The 20781-nt window shown below is 39.2% G+C and overlaps 1 protein-coding gene across 1 annotated transcript in view; it reads left to right on the top strand.

The window, feature by feature from the left end:
• The window catches only part of LOC121448720 (calcium-binding mitochondrial carrier protein SCaMC-1-like), a 39249-nt gene extending 18992 nt beyond the window's left edge, over positions 1 to 20257 (top strand). The window contains exons 4-10 of the mRNA XM_041652901.1: positions 5187 to 5298; positions 9985 to 10143; positions 14189 to 14341; positions 16272 to 16379; positions 17224 to 17391; positions 18699 to 18846; positions 20044 to 20257. Coding sequence (XP_041508835.1) covers positions 5187 to 5298; positions 9985 to 10143; positions 14189 to 14341; positions 16272 to 16379; positions 17224 to 17391; positions 18699 to 18846; positions 20044 to 20219 — 1024 coding nt within the window. The 3' untranslated portion in view covers positions 20220 to 20257. The remainder of the gene's footprint in view (positions 1 to 5186; positions 5299 to 9984; positions 10144 to 14188; positions 14342 to 16271; positions 16380 to 17223; positions 17392 to 18698; positions 18847 to 20043) is intronic.
• Positions 20258 to 20781: the final 524 nt, after the last annotated feature.

Below are 20781 nucleotides of genomic sequence, written 5' to 3'. Positions count from 1 at the left end.
ACCAAGTAATCAATCATCTTTGATTAAGATTCAAAAATGTATAGAGCTCAAACCGTTAAACAATAAAACAAAGAACCCAATCAAACACTGTCTGTGGGGTTGGGGAGATGGCTCAGTGGGGACAGTGCCTGCTGCATGGGCATGGGGACCCAAGCTCTGTCCTCAGAACTTGTGTAAAGCTAGCAGAATGGCTCAAGCCTGTAATCTAGTAGCAGGGTGGACAGTCAGCTCTTGGGTGTTTGCTGCCCACAATCTGGCTGAGACACTGAGCTTCAGGGTTAGAGTCTGTCTTAAAAAGTAAGCTGGAGGCTGGACTGAGGAAAGGCATTCTAGGTCAGCTGTAGGTCTCCACACATGCTGCACAGAAGAGCTCACCTGCACACATATGCTTGTGAGATCACGGGCCTCTGGTGAAGCTGCTGTTGTTTTGCTAAATGGGTATGATGTGTCTATCAGATTGCCTTTATGTCTAGCAAAGGGTTACTATTTCTGTCAGCTTTTGTCAGAGAAGCTTCTTTTTGCAGTGGTCAAAGGTAACTATCAAAGTGCTAGGAATAAGTGAGTGTTGGGTGCTCAGCCATAATTGGGACATCAATATCACCCCCTAAAAGGCCCAGGTAGCATCACGATAGAAGAAGAATGTAAGAGCCAGAGGAAGATGGGGAGAAGTTGTGTGGAACATGACTTAGGGCATGGTGTGGTCTGCACTTCTAACTTAGAGAATCCGTGATTCCCTACAAGATTGCACCATTTTAGGCTCATCAGGATCTTGGGGCCCCACCCCTGAGGGTTTATACAGAATTTCTGGTTGACAGGGAAGGGGAAGACCTTTTCTTCAGTGGTACAGCCCCTGTAAGGTGCCCATGCTCCATTAAACAAATCCTCACCCATGTTCCTGTAAGCAAACCTAATTAAGCACATTAGGTCTCTCTCTCCTCCCCCCCCCCCACACACATGAACACTACACACATGACATGGAAGTGTAAGTTCCTCATTGGGAGGAAATCAGGAAGTTGGGAGGGGAACAAGAAAGTATAAAGGGGAAGTGAATTAGGATCCAAAGACATGTACATGTATGTAAATTTCATAATGAACCCATTATTATGAATAATTATGTACAATAATAAATATATAAGCATATAAATAAATAAATAATATTTCCAGGAATTTATTAGTATCACCTAAGTTTTAAAATATATTGACATGTTTGTTCACTGTCCTCTTTTTTTTCTACAACTGAGATTTTATTGATTGAGGAACATTGCACAGACATTTCAGTTCTTAACACATGAGCCCCAACTCTGAAGTCATACACTGTGTTCATGTGCCCCAAACTCTGAAGAGCCATGTGCGTTTCTTTATGAACAGTTCAGTGATGTTCCAGCCTCAAACGAAGATTTCCCATAACAAGGCAAATGCTCAGCATCTTCATTTCCACCAACTCACAGTTTTATATTATATGCAGCACATATTAAAAAAATCTCCATCTTGCAGAGCACATTATTACAACAGTTAGGAAAATGAACTGCCATTACCAGAGGTGCTGTGGTTCTGACTGGGCCGTGAGTGACTAGAGGATTTCTAGGAAACTGTTCTGCTAGAAACGTGAGACCGGATGTAACTGAAACTGTCTCAGACATAAATGCACAGCCGAAACTCCCAATTGCAGTTTAGTATGCTTGGCATTGCAGGATGTAAAGCTAGCCCCTCCATGGGGTGTTAACTGTCCCCGAGACTGTCACAGCCTCTCCTGATTCAGTACCCTGCTATCTTCTGTTGTAACAAAAAATAAACAACCCTGAAATGATTTCACCTCATAAAATATCATTTATGCTTACAAAAATGGGCTGATGTGGATCTCCCCCCTCCCATTTAAAAATGTTGCCAGAGCTTCTAAAAAACTCACATTTGCTAAATAGTTGATAAAAAATATTCCTCTGGATTGAACAAGAAGGGAGGTGGGGACCACTGCCAGGCACGATGGATGGTCAGCCGGACGTGGCTTCTTTCTCTTCTCCTTCAGAGGCTGGTCTCTGGTTTTCCTTGTCACATTTTCTGCAGGCAGATCTGTAGTTTGCTAGCCAACCACTGCAGCCTGTTTGTTCTTTGCTGCCTCTTCCTTTTGTTTGCACTTTCTGGGTCTGGTGATTTATCTTCCAGCAGAAGCCTTTTTCGGTTTTGGGTCCTCCTTCAGGTCCACCAGTGGTTTTGCCTGACAGCTTGGTAGAGGGGCGCCTGGGCTCCACCTTTGCTGCTGTGTCTGCGTGTGCTACGCTAAACTTCCTCTTGGCCGTCCTGGCAGCACTAGGTGGGAGGCACATGTGATGCTGAGCCTGCCATGAGCTATGCTGCTAGCTGCCACCACTCTAACCGCAGCGACCTGCCACAGCGGCCTGTGGGAGCTGTTTATCGTATTCTTATAATCGTTTGCTCTCTCCATATCGATAGTTATGTTCTTCTCTTTTAACCACAAAGTTCATGTGTGTATTTAAAAAAAGTTTCACTGAAGATTTCCTTATTTTATTTTTAGATTTTTACTATTTTAGTTGTATGTATGTATGTGTGTATGTATGTATATATGTGTGTGTATGTATGTATGCATGTATATATATATGCGTGTATGTATGTTTGCATGTATGTATGTATTATGTATGTGTGTATATATGTGTGTGTATGTATGTATGTGTGTATGTATGTGTGTATGCATGTATGTGTGTGTATGTATGTGTGTATGTATGTGTGTATGTATGTGTGTGTATGTATGTATGTGTATATTATGTATGTGTGTATTATGTATGTGTGTATGTATGTATTATGTATGTGTGTATGTATGTGTGTGTATGTATGTATGCATGTGTGTGTGTATGTATGTATGTGTATGGCTCACGTGGCACCTGTGCATGTGGAGGTCCAAAGGAAACCTGCAGGAGTCTCTGTTGTACTTATGAGCTGTCACATGCATTTTTTGCTTACCATTATAAGTTAAATTTGCTTTAAGTAGTGTATGTGCTTTTTATTTGTGGTTTTCATTGTTAGTACAAATTGCTGCATTATATCATTAGTTCATCAATTTCCAGATTTCTGATATGGTAAGAATAGTTTTCGGTTTCGGTGGTAGCACCGGGTATTACACCTGTGACCTCACACATGTTGGGCAAACTCTCTCCCACGGCACTGTACCCAGGAACAAAAGTGCTATTGCAAGTGCCTTTTGTATGTTCTGCAAGAACTGGTGTGCTGACTGACGCTCTCACTCCTCCCTTCTTCCTAAGATAGCACAGCCACAGACTTGCCAGCAAGCACACAACCCTCAGCACTTTCCTTTTGGTTTGTTTGTTTGAGATGAGGTCTGTGTAGCCAGGCTGCCCCCGAACTCACTCTGTAGCTCAGAATGGCCCTTGACACCATTGCTCTGTCTCAGCCTCAAGAACGCTGGAACTGCCAGTAGGAGCCACCGCAATCATTTTATGGTCAGGCCGATGGAGTTAGTTTTTGGCCAGTGATGCAAAGGGGCACATATATACAGAATTACACTGTGAGTTCCTGCTCCCTGGGAGCTCTGAGTTGCACATCTGTTTGGTTCTACCCATCCATTCTCTACGTAGGCTCCTACTTCTCTGCATACTACTGCCTGGCACCTATCCCCAGCCAGAAACCAGTTTGGTGGGAGCTTGGCTCATCTGTTTCCCTTTTCTACACAGGACCCAGTTCTGCCCACAGTGCCTGCGGACACTCATTTCCTGCATCTTGTCAGAGCATGAATTCTTGCAGAGGTTTCGCTGGTGCTGGACATTAGATGAAGCTACTTGTCAGGAGAATGAATTTTTTATTTTTACAAAATTTCCATTTAGAAAAATATCACTAAATTTCCCCCCCTCACTCTACATTTTGCCCAGACACACTTAAAAAACATTTTGAAGATGAAGTTTTAATTTTTGTTATTGTGTGTGTGTAGACATATGTGTGCTGTGACACCTGTGTGGAGGGTGGAAGACAACTCTCAGGAGTAGCTTCTCTCCTCCCACTGTGGGTTCCAAAGTGCACTTTCCCCCACTGAGCCATCCTCTCTGGAGATGCTTGAAGGCCAAGGGAACACTGAGTTTTAAATGGTGAAAATGGAGTACTAGGTATAAAAAATGAGCTTGTGTAGAAAAGCTTACTTTAAAGTTGATTTGAAAGCCAACAAGGAAAAAGAGGGATAAAGGCAAAAATAATCCTAGTAGATCCAAAAGATACAAGGTTATTCGGTCAGATTTATTGACTTAGTCATTCGATTACTCAGTACTAGAGATATGCATATGGCTTTAAAATAATCTTTCTATCCAAAAAATATGAGGAAAATCTGAGAATTACATTCAAATAAACAAAAACAATATATAGTGGATTTTAGTGGAGGAACAGTCTACGAAGCCTCTGCACGCGCGTGTGTGTGTGTGTGTGTGTGTGTGTGCTCTCCTGCTTGTGTGTATATGTGCATGTGGAAGCCAGCCAGGTGCTGTTCCACAATGTTTCACAAGTTCCATCCACCTTTTTGTTTGTTTGCTTGTCTTTTGTTTTTGTTTACTTTTTTGTTGAGATGGGAGTCTCCCAGTGGCTAGAACATTCTGGGTATGCAAGGCTGGCACACCTGGCTTGTTTTTGCATGGGTTCTGGGGACTGACTTTAGCTCTTGTGGTTGCAAGGCAATCATTTTATATGCTGGGATGGCTCTCTAGCCCCTGATTATCAGTGCTCTTTGGGAATAGACAATTGTCAAAAATAAGAAAAGTCTGAAAACTGCTATAATCAAGAGGAGCTTACGGAGGAATGATAACTTGATAGAGTGTTATATCTCAGTGTGATACTGAGGCTAGAAGAACACTAGTTTAAAATGAAGGGCATCTGAATGAAGTATAAAATGTAGTTATAAATATTGTGCCAGGCATTAGTCATGAGTTAAAATAAACTACAATCGTGTAAGTGTAACTAATAGGAGAGCATAGGGGTGGGGATTATCTTCTCAATTTCTCTTAAAGCCGGACATTGCTCTAAAAGGCAGTCTGTTCCTTAAAAAGGGAAAAGGAAAACACGTTGACATTGATAGAACCCCAAGGAATGACTTCAATAACAAACACCCCAGGAGCATTTGGGTACTGAGGAGCCGTGCTGCTGTAAGCCCTCTAAACCCATTTAAAATTGTGTTTCAGCATGGACAGCGACGGGTCAATGACAATAGACTGGGATGAATGGAGAGACTTCTTCTTCCTCCACCCTGCAAAAAATATCAGCGAGATCATTCGTTTCTGGAAGCGTTCCACTGTAAGGTTACTCTGTTTTATTGTTTTTACTGTCATTTAAATGTTGTAGTTGTAAATATCATTACATAATCCCCATGATAGTTTTAGTCTCAATGACTAAAGATGTGTTATTTACTTTTAATGGTATTCTACTCATTTAGTAAGGGATGTTAATATTTTATGTGCAAACACAGAAGCCATGATTTGCTTGTGTTAACAATAGTGTTAATACGTGTAGTTGCTTCATCCTAGAAAAGGGAAAAATATCTGTTTTCCTTTCTTTTTTACACAGAAATAGACTGCCTTTTAGAGCAATGTCCGACTTTAAGAGGAATTGAGAGGATAATATAGACCGCTCTCTGTATCCCCATCCCTATGCTCTCCTATTATTCATATGCTCAAGTGGGTCATTCGGCATAGGCAATATAAAATTACATATTAAGATTTCAGAATTTAGAATAAAAAAGGAACAAATATACAAACTGTCTTCTCTTTTAATTAATTAATTATTTTTTTAAAGAAAACAAACTATCTTTTTTTCATTTTACATACCAATCCCAGTTCCCCCTCCCTCCCCCTCCTCCCATTCCCTCCACCTCCCCAATCCACCCCATCCACTCCTCAGAGAGTGTAAGGCACATTGTTTTGGGGAAGGTCCAAGGCCTTCCCTACTATATCTAGGCTGAGCAAGGTATCCATCCAAAGAGAATGGGTTCCCAAAAAGCCAAGTACAAGCAGTAGGGATAAATCCTATTGCTGCTGCTAGTGGTCCTACAGTCTGCCCAGCTCTACAACTGTCACCCACATTCAGAGGGACTAGCTTGGTCCTATGCTGGTTCCTTCCCTGTCCGGCTGGAGCTGGTGAGCTCCCATTAGCTCAGGCAAACTGTTCCAGTGGATGATCCCTTCATGGTCTTGATCTCTTTGCTCATATTCTTACTCTTCCCACTCTTCAACTGGACCTTGGGAGCTCAGCCCAGTGCTCCACTGTGGGTTTCTGCCTCTGTTTCCATCAGTTGCTGGACAAAGGTTCTATGGTGACATTTAAGATAGTCATCAATCTGATTATAGGGCAAGGGCAGTTTGGGCATCCTCTTTTCTATTGCTGAGGGTCTTAGCTGGGATCATCCTTGTGGATTCCTGGAAATTTCTTTAGTGTCAGGTTTCTTGTTAGCCCCACAATGGCTCCTCAGTCAAAATATCTCTTTAGTTGCTCTCATCTCTGTTCTTTCTCCATCTCGACTATCCTATTCTCTCAAGTTCTCCTACCCTCTTCCCTTCTCCCCTCTTCTTACCCTTCCAATCTCTCTTCTCCCCTCAACCCCATGCTCCCAATTTTGTCAGGCAATCTTGTCTATTTCCCCTTTCCAGGTGGATTTATATATGTTTTTCTTAGGGTTCACCTTGTTACTTAGCTTCTCTAGGATCATGGACTATTGGCTTGTTATCCTTTACTTTACAGCTAGTATCCACTTAGGAGTAAGTACATACCATGCTCATCTCTCTGGGTCTGGGTTAACTCACTCAGGATGTTTTTTCTAATTTCATCCATTTGCATGCAGATTTCAAGATGTCATTGTTTTCCCCTGCTGAGTAGTACTACAGTGTGTAAATGTACCGCATTTTCTTTATCCATTCTTTCATTGAGGGGCATCTAGGTTGTTTTCAGGTTCTAGCTATTACAAATAATGCTACTATGAACAACATAGTTGAACAAATGCCCTTGTAGTATGATTGAACATCCTTTGGGTATTTGCCCAAGAGTGGTATTGCTGGGTCCTGAGGTAGGTTGATTCCCAGTTTTCAGAGAAGCCTCCATACTAATTTCTAGAGTGTGTGTACAAGTTTGCATTCCCACAAGCAATGGTGGAGTGTTCTCCTTACTCCGCATTCTCTCCAGCATATGCTAACACTGGTGTTTTTGATCTTAGCCATTCTGACTGGTGCAAGATGGTATCTCAGAGTCATTTTGATTTGCATTTCCCTGATGGCTAAGGATGTTGAACATTTCCTTAAGTGTCTTTCAGTCATTTGAGGTTTATGATGTCATCTAGTCCAGAATTTCTCTGTTTAGTTTTTGTCTGGACGACTTGTCTGCTGGTGAGAGTGGAGTATCAAATCCACCCACTACCACTATGTGAGGGTCAGTATGTGATTTAAACTGTAGTAGCATTTCTTTTATGAACTTGGGTGTCCTTGTGTTTCATGCATAGATGTTAAGAATTGCAATGTTCTCTTGGTGTACTTAGCCTTTGAATATGTGGTGTCCTTCCCTATATTTCCTGATTTGTTTTGAAGTCTATTGTTGTTGTTTCCTCTAGCCCCATGTTGGAATGCCAAAATGTTGTTGGATTTTACTCTTTTATTCTTTTGGCTTTTTGGGGGGACCTGCCACCCAGCTCCCAAATAAATCACACATGCACACGGAGTCTTATTCTTTCTTATAAGTGCCTGGCCTTAGCTTTGTTGTAGGAGGTAGCTTGTTTGTTTCCTGGCTGCCCGGCGGCTCAGACCCAAAATAATCACACAGAAACTATATCATTTAAATCACTGCTTGACCCATTAGCTCTAGCTTCTTATTTGCTCTTAATTTAACCCATCTCCATTAATCTGTGCATCACCACGAGGTCATGGCCTACCAGCAAAGTTTCAGTGCGTCTGTCTCTGACAGTGGCTCCATGGCTTCTCCCTGACTCCGCATCCTTTCTCCCAGCATTCAGTTTAGTTTTCCCCACCTAGCTAAGTTCTGTCCTATCAAGGCAGTTTCTTTATTCACCAATGGTATTCACAGCATACAAAAGGGAATCCTGCATCATAGCTTGACTTGTTTCTAACCAGCTTTTCTTAAATTATCCAGTATACCTTTTGCCTCTGGGATTTTTCCTTTTCTTACTTCTGTATATCTCACTAAGAAATGATGGGTATTTCAAACTCTCGAACCCATCATAATTTTCTGCTTTCTAATCAGTAATTATCTAAACCCTTTAAAAAGATATCAGATCTAGTGTAAGTATGTGTGCTCACACAGTTTTCTCTTTGTACTGGATAGGTTCTGGAAAATGAACTCAGATCGTCAGGCTTGGTGGCCATCATCTTTATCTGTAGAGCCATTTCACTGACCGTCACCCCTTTATTTTATTTTAATTAATTAATTTTATTTTTTGTTTTCTTTTAGTTATTTTATTTTTTTTAAACATCTCTTTCCATGCCTACTTATAATCTTCTGGTTCTTAGAATAAGTAATATCTTCAAGCATACCAACATCCCTTTGGGTAATCCTTTCTTAAATAGAAAGATAGTATAATATGAATCCCTCTGAGATCTATAGAAAGATAGTATAATGTGATTGCCTCCGAGATCAGGATTCCTGGATTCAAACTGGTGCTTTGGGGCTTCTAGTTACTCTGACTATAAGGAATTCTTTTCTTTCATCTTAAATTTATAGTTTTTAATTTTTAAAATGCTTTTTAACTTTTATTAGTTCTTTGATACTTTATGCAATGTGTAGTGATCGTATTTCCCCCTCACTGAACTCTTCTGCCCACTCTGCTTTCCTTAACCACCCACCTCTGTCTCTGCTTTCTTAACTGATCAAGTCCAATTTGCGCCTCCAGTGTTTCTGCAGGATTTCCTTAGGACACTTTTATTTGTCGCCATTGTTGTTGTAGTTATTGCTCTGTATTGTCCTTGATTGTATCTTTTCCTATCTCTCTTATTCTAGAAATAAAAATAACAGAGCTCCGTAAATGCTAGAGGCAGAAACCAACTTCTCCATGACTGTCACTAACACAAAGCCCAGGGCCTGGCTTGTTGACACTTACTTCAGCAATGTTTATTGAGCACACTTATCTTCAGGAGCTAAGATCTAGGTTTCCAGCAGTACACAAGAGAGACCAGATTGTTGACTTTATTTGGATTACTTTGTAAAAGAGTAGCCAAGTAATAAACAGAAATAAGCTAATCAATCAAGATCGTGCTGTATTAGACAGGAAGCTATTGAGTAAAGAAGAACTCTTTGGGGGCAGAGGAAGATAATTTGAGAAGGTTCCTGAAAGAGCATTAATAGAATGAATAAATCCAAGTGGGGAGGCTAAGAAGAACAGTATCTTCTCTGTCACACCAACAGGATAGAATCTAAGTTTAGTTGGCATTCTTCACTGAAACATGGTGCTTTAACACTTAACAGTCTTCAGAAAATAAATTATGTTGCTAAAGATAAAATTATTAAATATAAATTCATTGTAATACACATATTTAAAGAGAAAATTGATCCACAAAAGATCACTGAGAAAAGTAAATCAGAGCATGTAAGATGTTAGTCCTGTCTCCTGACTTATTTATTCAAATCTATTCAGTATTTATTCCTCACCTAGTGTGTGGCAGACGCTGGGTAAGTGGCTCATTCCCTGCTCGCAGATTTACATTGTTTTCATGGAAGGGATTATTCAAATGGTTTGAGAATTATTTTAAATTAATAGCTAATTTAATGAAAATTTTATTTTAAAATAAAATTTTATTTTATTCAAAATCATCTGAGTCTAAGCATTAAGTGGTAAGCAAATTATCAATCTTCAGTATAGGAGCTGATTTAAAAAACCAAAGTTGAAGTTTTTGGTCTGCATGAAAAGTTTTTCTTGATCTTTGTAGAAAATTAAACTTTTATTTCTCAAGTGTTTACAGTTCACTGTCTAATTCTTTTACTTATCAGATAATTGACATGGGAGAGAGTATAAGTATTCCAGATGAATTCACAGAGCAAGAGAAGAGGTCTGGAGTATGGTGGAAGCGGCTAGTGGCAGCCGGAATAGCAAGTGCGATAACACGGACATGCACGGCACCTCTGGACCGCTTGAAGGTCTTGATGCAGGTACTTCTTGTGCCTTGAAGGGACATGGAACCCTGGATGACTAAGATGCTAATTTTAAATGTCTGTCAGATTTCATGGTATCTCTCATTGAATTTTATGCTTTCTTGACAATTTAAATTATTTTCTCTTTACTGTTAAAATATCTCTTCATTTTGTTCAAGAGGCTCCTATGGTGTTTGGAAAGATTAATCTTGAATGTCAGTTTTGGATTAAGCTGAGCCTAGCAGATTAGCAGAGCACTCACCCAGGTGGTCTCTCAGGGCATTTGCACAGGATTAACTGAGGAAGAGGAGTCACCTGATGGTGGGCAGCACCAGGGCATAGGCTGGGCCTCTGAGGAAGAGAAGGAAAAAGGGAGTAGCTGGCCAAGCAGACATTCCCTCTCTCTGCTCCCTGCCACAGAATGGGAATTCCACTGCTTTGCTGCCATGAATGAAACCTCTGAAGATGTCTTTCTGTGTGTGTGGCTGCTTGCTCATAATGGGAAAACGCTACCTAATACAATACTTGAATTAATTTTAACTTAAAGTAACAATAGATCCACCCTATTAGACTGTTTTTCAGAAGTATAACTAATCTATTCTCTAGTAATTAAAATTCATAATTATAATTCAATACTTGCTGAATTCTTTGCTATAAGAATATAAAAATCAAGAAACAATATAGTGAATTTAAATTTGTAATTAAAATGATATATCTGGGTATTTTATTGCCCCTTGTTGTTTTGGTGATATTAGTAACCTTTGGTGATGAGTTGTAGATAGTTATTATAGTATATTATGATAATCACATAAAATTGTAATGTTATCTAATTAATAACTTTGCAACTTATTCTTTAATTTTTTAAAATCCACTACTGTGCTTCAATGTTAAATTTATATGCCATTTTTAGAAAGTACAATGTGTTAGGAGGATATTATTTTGGATTATGGGAGCTTTATTTATTCATCCCATACCTATTAGGCAGACTATGTTATGTATTGGGTCTTTAATGGGCATTAAGTACTGTACACAGTTAGATACACTTTTTAACATTAGAGGAATTACAATACATCAGGGAAATATTTAATTAGATAATAAATGCTGAAATGCCGTTATATAACAACACAGAAAACACACTAGTACTATAGGAATACCAAGGGGGAATAGATACTATTTTATTTTTCCTTATTATTTCTCTGTAGTGAGATTTTATTTGTATTTTAATAAATAAACCTTGCCTAAAGACCAGAACGCAAAGCAGCCACACTAGTTCAGCTGTACAAATCAGGCAGTGGTGACACATATCTTTAATCCCAGCAGCCACCCTAGAGGTCAGGTGGTGGGGTGCACACCGCAGGATGAGACAGGAACTCGCTCTCTTTCAGTCTGAAGATTCCATAGAGGTAAGAGCTCTCTACTGGCTTGGCTGCTTTGCTTCTCTGATCTTAGGAACACCAATATCTGTCTCTGGGTTTTTATTATTTGTGCTACATTTCTCATATAGATCTAAAACAATATCTTGGTTAATTTATCCAATAGAAATAAAGGCTTTAGTTTAATCATCTAAGTATGGGGAATATAGTTTAGTACGTGTTAATAGGACAAGTAACCCATTATCCTTCTGCATCCTTGATTCCATGGCCAGGAAGCTAAGTTTGGACAATTGTTAGGAAAGACAGAATTGAAAATGTTCTGTTACACATTAAAGTAGAAAACCCAGTTTCTCCAGTACCTGGGTTTGAAAGAAAATTTTAAAAATTACGTGTAAAGGAAAAAATATGGACATGCACAGTGCAACACAGAAGAGACATGTCGATCTGTGACAGAGATGGGAATAGGGCCAAGGGGGAAAATTAAGAAGAAAATGGTCTTGTGTGCTTATTACATGTTAGGTGCTAGAAATGCAAAGATGAAAGAGCATAGTTCTTATTTTCTGAACATTACAGACCTATAACTCTGTGATGATAAGATATTGAAAATAGCAGTTGTCACTTGAGAGGTTTTGCTTCATACACCATGGGAAAGAATATTGTAGGTACACCCAGGGAGGGGTGATTAGATCTCTAAGGCTCATTGGGTTAGGAGGGTGGAAAAGCATGCAGCCGCATTTGCAGTGAAAGTGTTTGCTGGACATGATGGGCTGCTGCACAAGACCTGCCTAAGATCAAGCCAGCCAAAACCATAGCATGGGCAGGGCAGGCTCCTACCTCTGAGGAGTCGTTGGCAATTGATGGCTGCTGTGAGAAGAACAGTCAGCTTTCTCCAAGGAAGGAGCCCCTGAGAGGAGGTGGTCCTAGACCCATGGGCACACATGCAGCATCAAGTGGACATGGTGGATTAGAAATCACAGGAAGTTGAGAGGGAAGGTAATCCAGGGGATGGGGAGGAGGAGAAGGGGCTGAAATGATCAGGACACATTATGCATGCATTATTATCAAACAAAGAAATCTCGGATTAAAAATATAGATCAAATGTGGGATAATGGAAAGAATAAAAAAAGGGAAGAAATAAAGCCGAGAGTAGGAAAAGGATGTGAAAAAGGAAGAATAGAGACTATGGAGGGAGAGTAGGTAAGAAGTGAATTAAAGCCAGGTGTGATGACACGTGCCTGTAGTCTCAGCGCTTAGGAAGTGGAGGCAGGAGAGGCAGGAGTCTAAGGTCACCCTCAGTTACATAGCAAAGTTCAGGCCAGACCCTGTCTTTCCAACTCTCTGTCTCTCTCATGCACACATATTTTTTAATCCATAAAATGACAGGAACATTGAAGGTAGACATACAATTTCTGACCTGTAATTTCCACCACTCCCTTTGTTAGGAATTAAGTAACAAAGTGCCACGACCTGGCATGAAATCAGAAACGTATTGTTGTAGTTCTGGAGGAGGGTGCTCAGGAAGTGCTCCTGGTGCCTCTCCTTGACTTGGATTAGGCCATCTTCCCCGTCACTTCATATTGCCTTCCTTCTTGGTGTGCTATGTCTCTATGTCCAAATTTTCCTTTTATAAGGATAAAGGTCTTATTAGATCAGCCTGATTAATCTGCAAAGGCCCCCTCCAAGTAGGACCAGAACTTGAAGGAATAGGAGTTAGGGCGTCAACATATTTGAGAGCTACAATCCAATCCACAATGCCCGGAAGCCTCCATGTATTCATCACTGGAAGTTTGATGTATTTTTCATCCAATTCTGTTTTCAATGCACATTTCAGTGTGCTCTGTAATAATCTCAGGGTATTTTTGGTAACAGGCACATACTTTGCTCATGCTAAGGGTCTCTGATAATTGAATTAGAATTCTGTCTTCCATAAATTGTCTTTATTTTTCTTCGATGTTTTAGATTACAGTAGTTCCTGTCTCTGGGGGAAGTTTTCCCATCGGTTACCTTACACTGTAGATAACACTAAACCCTTGAATGCTGTATGTTATCCTATACATATATACACATAATAAAGTTTAATTTATAAATTAAGCATAAGAAGAGATTACCAACATCAATACTAAAGTGTGACAATCATAATACTATACCCTAATGCAAGTTATGGGACTTTCATCCTCTCACTGAAGAAAGCCCTTTGTGCTGCCTCTGGCATATGCACATTGCAAGCATCACTACTGCTGAGAGTTGGAGCCTTAATGGAGTGAAGTAAGGGATACTTGAATATATGCACTATGGTAATACTGTAGCTGTAGTCTGATAACGGAGATAGCTCCTAACTGATTATTGGCTAGTTCGAATATACCCCATGGATGCACTGCACACAGGTGTATCTGCAAGGCAAGGTGGAGTTAAATTGTGGGTGATTTCATCATCTATGCTGAGCAGCCTGCAATTTAAAACACGTGAAATGTTTGTTTCTGTGATTTTGCTTTCTTCAAAACATAGGATGCAAAACAGTGGATGTGTGATTGGAGGCAAGAAAAACAGTAACATTGCTTTTATGTGACTGCAGAAAAATTAAACTGCTCTTGAAAGTTACGAATTCTGTAGATTTAGTTATTTCACCAGCAATGAAGTAATTTTATATTAGCAGCAAAATAAATGTAAATAACCTTGCCACTTATTTCTAGGTTCGTCATTCAAAAGTCAGTAAAATGGGATTGGTGAATGAGTTCAAGCAGATGATAAAGGAAGGCGGCCTTTTCTCTCTGTGGCGAGGAAACGGTGTGAACGTCTTTAAAATTGCACCGGAGACAGCACTCAAGATCGGGGCCTATGAACAGGTGAGGTGTTATTGACTATGGGGTTTTTAAATGATCATGCTTGAAATTTGGTTTTTGAAAAGTTTAGACTTTTGTGAAAGAGAACACAAGTGTATGTAAGCAATAGTTGTTGGTGCAAATATTACTGATTTTTATTTCCATTTGGTCACCTTTGTGCTTTCTGATTACTATCAGAGTGCCTCTGTAGGCTACATTGTGTTATTTTAGCAGGCCTGTGACTAGTTCTTTCAAGTTAATTGTCACAGCATAAGAGGCTCATAATTTTTTTCTTAGAACAATTTGAATGTTTTTCAGAGATTTCAGTTCATTTGTTAATGAATCAAAAATTAATCTTCCTATTTAGTGAAGACAAAGTTGAGAAACATGCACTGAATTTCAAAATTTTTTAATCTTATTTAGACTTTTGCTTTTCATTAAATAATTTACTTTGAGACAGGACAATATCAGTTTTCAGATATTGAAGTTTACTTGGGTTTCATAAGAGTCTAAGGATGCTTTCTATGCCTCTCAAGCTTTTTTTCTTTATTGTAAATTTTAGAATAATTCTCTCCTCTTTTAAGTAAATGTTTAGCTATAGGATGAAAGTGCTTCTTTTGTAGGGCCTTTTCTTCATGGTCCTAGAGCCTTAATGTTGTGTGAAAACACGAAAGATTGGTGCTGTCCTTTCTTAGGGCGGATGGCTGAAGAGCAAGCAATACATGAGAAGGACACTGGACTGGTTTGATGCTTGTCGTTAGAACACACAGCTCTTCCTAGAGTGGGGATTTGCTGATCCATCCGATGATACTGTTTTTAATCAGCTAGTGTACACCTCATCTGTTAAAGACCTTTTCTAGGTGATAGAAATGTAACAAACAAAAACTAACACAAAGGATTCCATCTATCTTTGTGGATTTAAAAACAACAACAATGAATGAATGAATGGTACGTCAGGTGTTATCAGTGGTTACTAGGAAAATAGAGGAGCAAGGCTGGGAACTCTTTCAAGGAGTTTGGCCATGAAAAGTAGAAGGGGAATGGAGTGGGAACCAGAGGGATAATGAGCCCAAAGAGGGGGGTTCCTATCACTGGAAAAAGCCGGTGCTTCTAAAGTGACCCAGTGAGGAGGACACTACAGAGCCCAGAGCGGGTATGCGAAGTGATTGTCCTCAGAAGGAGCAGAACTGTGGTAAGAGACTGGAGCTGGTGCTCAGGAAGACTTGGAGTTGCCAGACCCTTCAACCGCAGTCCCGGGAGAAGCACAGCTGAGCAGGTCCAACTATACGCGGGTTTCTCGTAACTTTCTTCTCAATGCTTCAGTTTCTTTGGTTAAAAGGGGGAGGAAAGGCTTGGAAGTAGAGTTAAGAATGGTCTTAAGCACCCAAGTGGTTCCTGGGAACTGAACCCAGGTCCTCTGCAAGAACAGCAAGTGCTCTTAACCACTGAACCATCTCTCCACTTCCACCCTAATTCTTATATCTGGTTAACACGGGTGGTCTGTAGGCTAACTCCCAAGAGTCCTTATAAGCTTTCCTGTCCTAGTCTTCCTTACTACACTCCTTGTAACAAAATGGCCTATTATGTTGTTCTAATTATCTAGTCAGCAAACACACTGTCTTCTGTGTATAAAGCAGAGTGCTAAAAAGAAATAGAAACACAACTTCTGTTTATGTTATTTGCATGCTCCTTATGATATAACACATTCAGGAATAGACTTAGGTAATTTAATGTAGCTATTGAACTATTCCATAGGAAAAAATAAGAGAGCTGAATAGAGGGCTTTAACTTATCTATTAAACAGGAACTAAAATTTAGTATTGTACTAGGTTGTGTTAATATTCAGCACCTGATGTATATTTTAATGTAATTTTATACTTTTAAATACTGTTATAAAACTTGAAAGGCATATATTTCAGTAATACTATATATTTCAACATTTTTATTTATACAGTATAAGAAACTTCTTAGTTTTGATGATGCTAATTTAGGAGTTCTTCAAAGATTTATAGCTGGCTCCATGGCTGGTGCAACTTCCCAAACCTGTATTTATCCCATAGAGGTATGTATTATTATAACATTTTAATAAAAATCATGCTTTTATTGCAACTAACAATCAGAAATGACTTCCAGTTCATTATAATAACTTTGTAAGATTTGAATCCTGTATAAAGTATCAGTCTCAATATACTTTGCTTTCTTTAAGACAAATGGTATTATAGATAGACCAAGAAAATACATTTATCTGTTTATCACTTGGTAGGTAAATATGAATTGTATGCATGCTAAACTTGTGATATTCTGCTGTGTGCCATGTAGGATCCAAGGGAGAATCAGGTGGGGATTTTGATCATGTATTCCATGATATATAAGGGAAAATTAAACATATAAATTCATATCAATGATCCAAATTGAAAAAAGTTGTAGAAGACAGCTCATTATATAGTGCTATGGGAACTCAAAGGGGAGAATTTATTTATTTCTAGTTAAGAATTCCATGAGAGACATGAAGAGAAAGTGTGACCACAGCATCGGCTTTGAACATGAGGTTAGGAAGAAAGTAACCCATTTAACAAAGGAAAGGAAGTTTTAATAAACAGACACTTAGCCTTAGACTGTTCATTTGTTTGGAGTGTTTTTATCATTGTTGTTTGTGTTTGGTTATTTGATACAGTATCTCACTCTATAGCCCAAATTGTCCTGGACATCACTATTCAGCCCAGGCTAACATGGAGTTTATGGCAATTCCCTTGTCCTTGTCTCCTGAGTGTTGAGATTACAGGCATAAGCCACCAGGGATTCTATGATTTCTGTAAAATTTGTGTGATATAACAGACCTCACAAGATTGCTACACAAGTCCAGCGAATCTAATCAATACGCCTTTATTATATTCTTTCCCACCCAGGTGATAAAGACCAGGCTGATTTTAGGTAAAACTGGCGAATATTCTGGGGTTGTTGATTGTTGCAGGAAGCTTCTGAAGACAGAGGGCATTCAGGCCTTTGGCAAAGGCTATGTTCCCAACCTGATAGGTATCATACCATATGCAGGCTTAGATCTTGCCATCTTTGAGGTGAGTTCATTTTTGACATATGTCATTATGCATTGTATTTGACAATGTTACACAAGATTTTTATTCTGAAATATAGATATGGTGTTGAATGAAATAGCTTCTGATTAAGAATCAAATTGAGTGTTTTTATTTGCCTTTCTCTTAGACATCTGGTAATCTAGTCATTTTTGCTTTTTTTTATTTCCAATAAAATGGTAGTTTTAAGCCTTGGGTGTGTATCAGAATCACTTACTTGTAGATCATTAAAAGAATAGACCCCCTTGGTCACATCCTGAGGTATTCTGATTTAATTATCGCAAGAAGGCCTGGTGTAGTTGGAATTTACTTTGGGCCACCAACCAGCTCACAAATAAAGATATGGAGACTTATTAATTGTGAATGCTGGGCCTTAACTTAGGCTTGTCTCACTAGATCTTTTAACTTAATTTAACCTGTTGATTTAATTAGTTTAACTACATTTATTTATATTTTTCCTCAGAGATTTTTTTTTTAACCTTTCATTCTGTATACCCTGCTCTTCTGCTTGCTCCATGTCTGTCTGTCTGGCCCTAGGCATCTCCCTGGCATCTATTTTTCTTTCTTCCTTCCCAAGCCTAAATTCCTTCTCCTACTTACTCTCCTTGCCTGTAAGTCCCACCTATAGTTCCTTCCTTGCTATTGGCTATTCAGCTTTTTATTAAACCAATCAGGTGCCTTAGGCAGGCAGGTAGAACAGCAACACATCTTTCCATAATTAAACAAGCGCAACACATCTTCTTGACATCACTAAACAAATACTCCACAGCTTAAACAAATGTAACACATCTTTCCATAGCTAAACAAATGCACCACATCTTTGCATAGTTAAACAGATAATCCATAATAGCCTGGGATTTGGATTTCCTAACTGCCCAGAAGAATCTGATGCACAGGTAAGGTTGAGAAAACAGAACTTTTCTTGCATGGTTGTAAAGATTAGAATCAAGGAAGAAAATAAACATGGGTTAAACATGAGAGCCAGCCTAGAAATGAAACCTTGACCCTGGTACAGTATTACCAGGCAGGGTCACGGGCATTTCATGGTCAAGCCCATGCATCTGTCTCAGGACAGATCTGACACTGGCATAAAAACAGTATTGTGTTAGTTCCTGTGAGAATATTCAGAATTTTTGCTCTGGTCTTTAAAACCAAAACAATCAAAGGAAAACAAAAGCAAAGCCAGGCAAAACCGCATAAGAAACATAGCCATCCAAATGCAGAGCAAGCTCAGCTGCTAAACTTTATTCTACTCAGAGCTGCAAGGTCAAAGGTCCTCTCTCCTTCACCAGCTTCTGAAGAATTACTGGCTGGAACACTGCTCAGAAAAGTCTGTGAACCCTGGCATAGCCATCGTGCTGGGCTGCAGCACACTGTCGCACACTTGTGGCCAGCTAGCCAGTTTCCCCCTGAACCTTCTTAGGACTCGCATGCAGGCAGGTGAGTTTTCTATTGTTTTAGATTAGTGAAGTCACTAAGGTAAGAGATATGTTTGAAATAAGTTTGAGTTGATGATTTTAAAGGCAGAAAACCCATAGAATTGACGAATAGAGGAAAAGCTAACCTATTTAAAAGATTAGATCTGAATTTATTATTATTTTAAAGATTTATTTGTTTTATTTTATGTGTATGAGTGTGTTGCTTACATGTATCTACATATACTACGTAAGTGCAGTGGCTGAAGCAGCCAGAAGAGGGCAATAGAGCTCTAGGAGCTGGAGTTGTAGCTGTGTGCAGCCATGTGGGTCCTGGGCACTGAACCTGGGTTCTCTGAAAGAGCCATCTCTCTTGGAACCTTTTGTAAGTTTCAGTTATTTTTTTCCCTTCGAAGTTCTGTCTGGGGCCCTCCACATCTGCTCCAGTTACTGATGGTCTCTTTAAGACTTTACTTAGGAAGTGCCCTGTGGAACAATGGAAAAGGTTTCTTTGTTCACGTCAAACCAGAGTCCAGTCCACAGAGGCAGTCTCTCTCCTTGGTTTGCTACCACTGCTGTAAGTTGGTTTTGAACTCTGTACTTCAGTCTGCTCAGGGAGTTGATATTAAGCACAGTGTGTTTTCTTTTTCTTGGTGAAATGTTAGAGATTTAGATTTTAACAAATAAAAATCACTTTTTGAAGATGAAAAGGCAGCACAATGCTATTACCTTCTTGAGTGTATTAAGGGGTCTCGCAGTGGGTAATATGCTTTGACTTTTTCCTTCTCCCCATCTTTCTCAGTGAGGCTTTGGGTACAACTTATATTGCAATTGAGATGGAGAATTTCTCTGTCCAGTATCACTCATGCCTTTTTCTATTAAACTGCCCTTCAGTCCCCTTTCCAATTGAATCTGTGAAATGTCTCATAAAAGATTTGCAAGTTGTTGTAGGGACCTTCTGTAGTGATGAAATCATCTACATCTCTACTGCCCAGATATAGTGACTACCAGACATGGGAAATGTACTAATATGACTGAGCAGAAATTTAAGTTTACTTAAATAGCCACATGTGTAGTTACTACCCTATTGAGCAACATTGGATCATTCTATATATGAGTATCCTCTGAAATGATCGCAATTTCTATAAATTCCCATTACCTTTGGGCTAGATTACTATGTAAATATTAAATATTGAATTATACTGTGCTTTAAAATTTATAGCTATCATGGAAAAGGAAAAAATACCTATGTTTCAGCTCATTCAAGAAATATACACTAAAGAAGGAAAGAGGGGATTTTTCCGTGGTCTCACCCCTAACTTCATCAAGCTGCTTCCTGCAGTGGGCATCGGCTGCGTGGCTAATGAACTGGTGAAACTGTTCTTTGGACTAACCTAGAAGTGCAAGGTCAAGCTGCTGCCGTGCTGTAAGCACTACGGTATAAGATAATCCTGGGCTATAAGGTGACCTTACTTTTTCCTGAAAGGAAAGAAATATTAACTAATTGTAAAATTACTTTGTCTTTATTTATTATAAAATATACAAATTAAATAATAACTTTGATAGAGTTCTTTAATAACTTAAACTCCTTTATTATCCACAGAATTCTTATTTTATACTTCCTGTTACATTCTCCTTAATTCTAAAACCAGGTTTTGAATGGGTGCTAATATATCATACGGTCACATAGGAAACATTTGGTAAGCTATGAGAATTTTCACTAGCATTCTCTTTTTAAGTTAAGCTCGAACATGTTTTACACAGTAAAGCAAAAATCAGTGCATTTAAATTTGACATTAGAGTTAATCCCCTCAGCAGAATGGATAATCCACTTCATAATTCCTTCTAGATTGTTGTCGATTTGTTGTTTCCCTTGCTAGCCCTTTGTCCCTTCAGCTTCTGCACATCCCATCCCACTCACCCCCCTGGAGATGGTTTTATCCTTCTAGACATCTTTGTA

This window comes from Microtus oregoni, unplaced genomic scaffold, assembly GCF_018167655.1.
Source record: "Microtus oregoni isolate MIOR12 unplaced genomic scaffold, Mior012 000000F_ref0000247, whole genome shotgun sequence".
Taxonomy (NCBI): domain Eukaryota; kingdom Metazoa; phylum Chordata; class Mammalia; order Rodentia; family Cricetidae; genus Microtus; species Microtus oregoni.
This window is presented reverse-complemented; position numbering and strand designations above follow the sequence as displayed.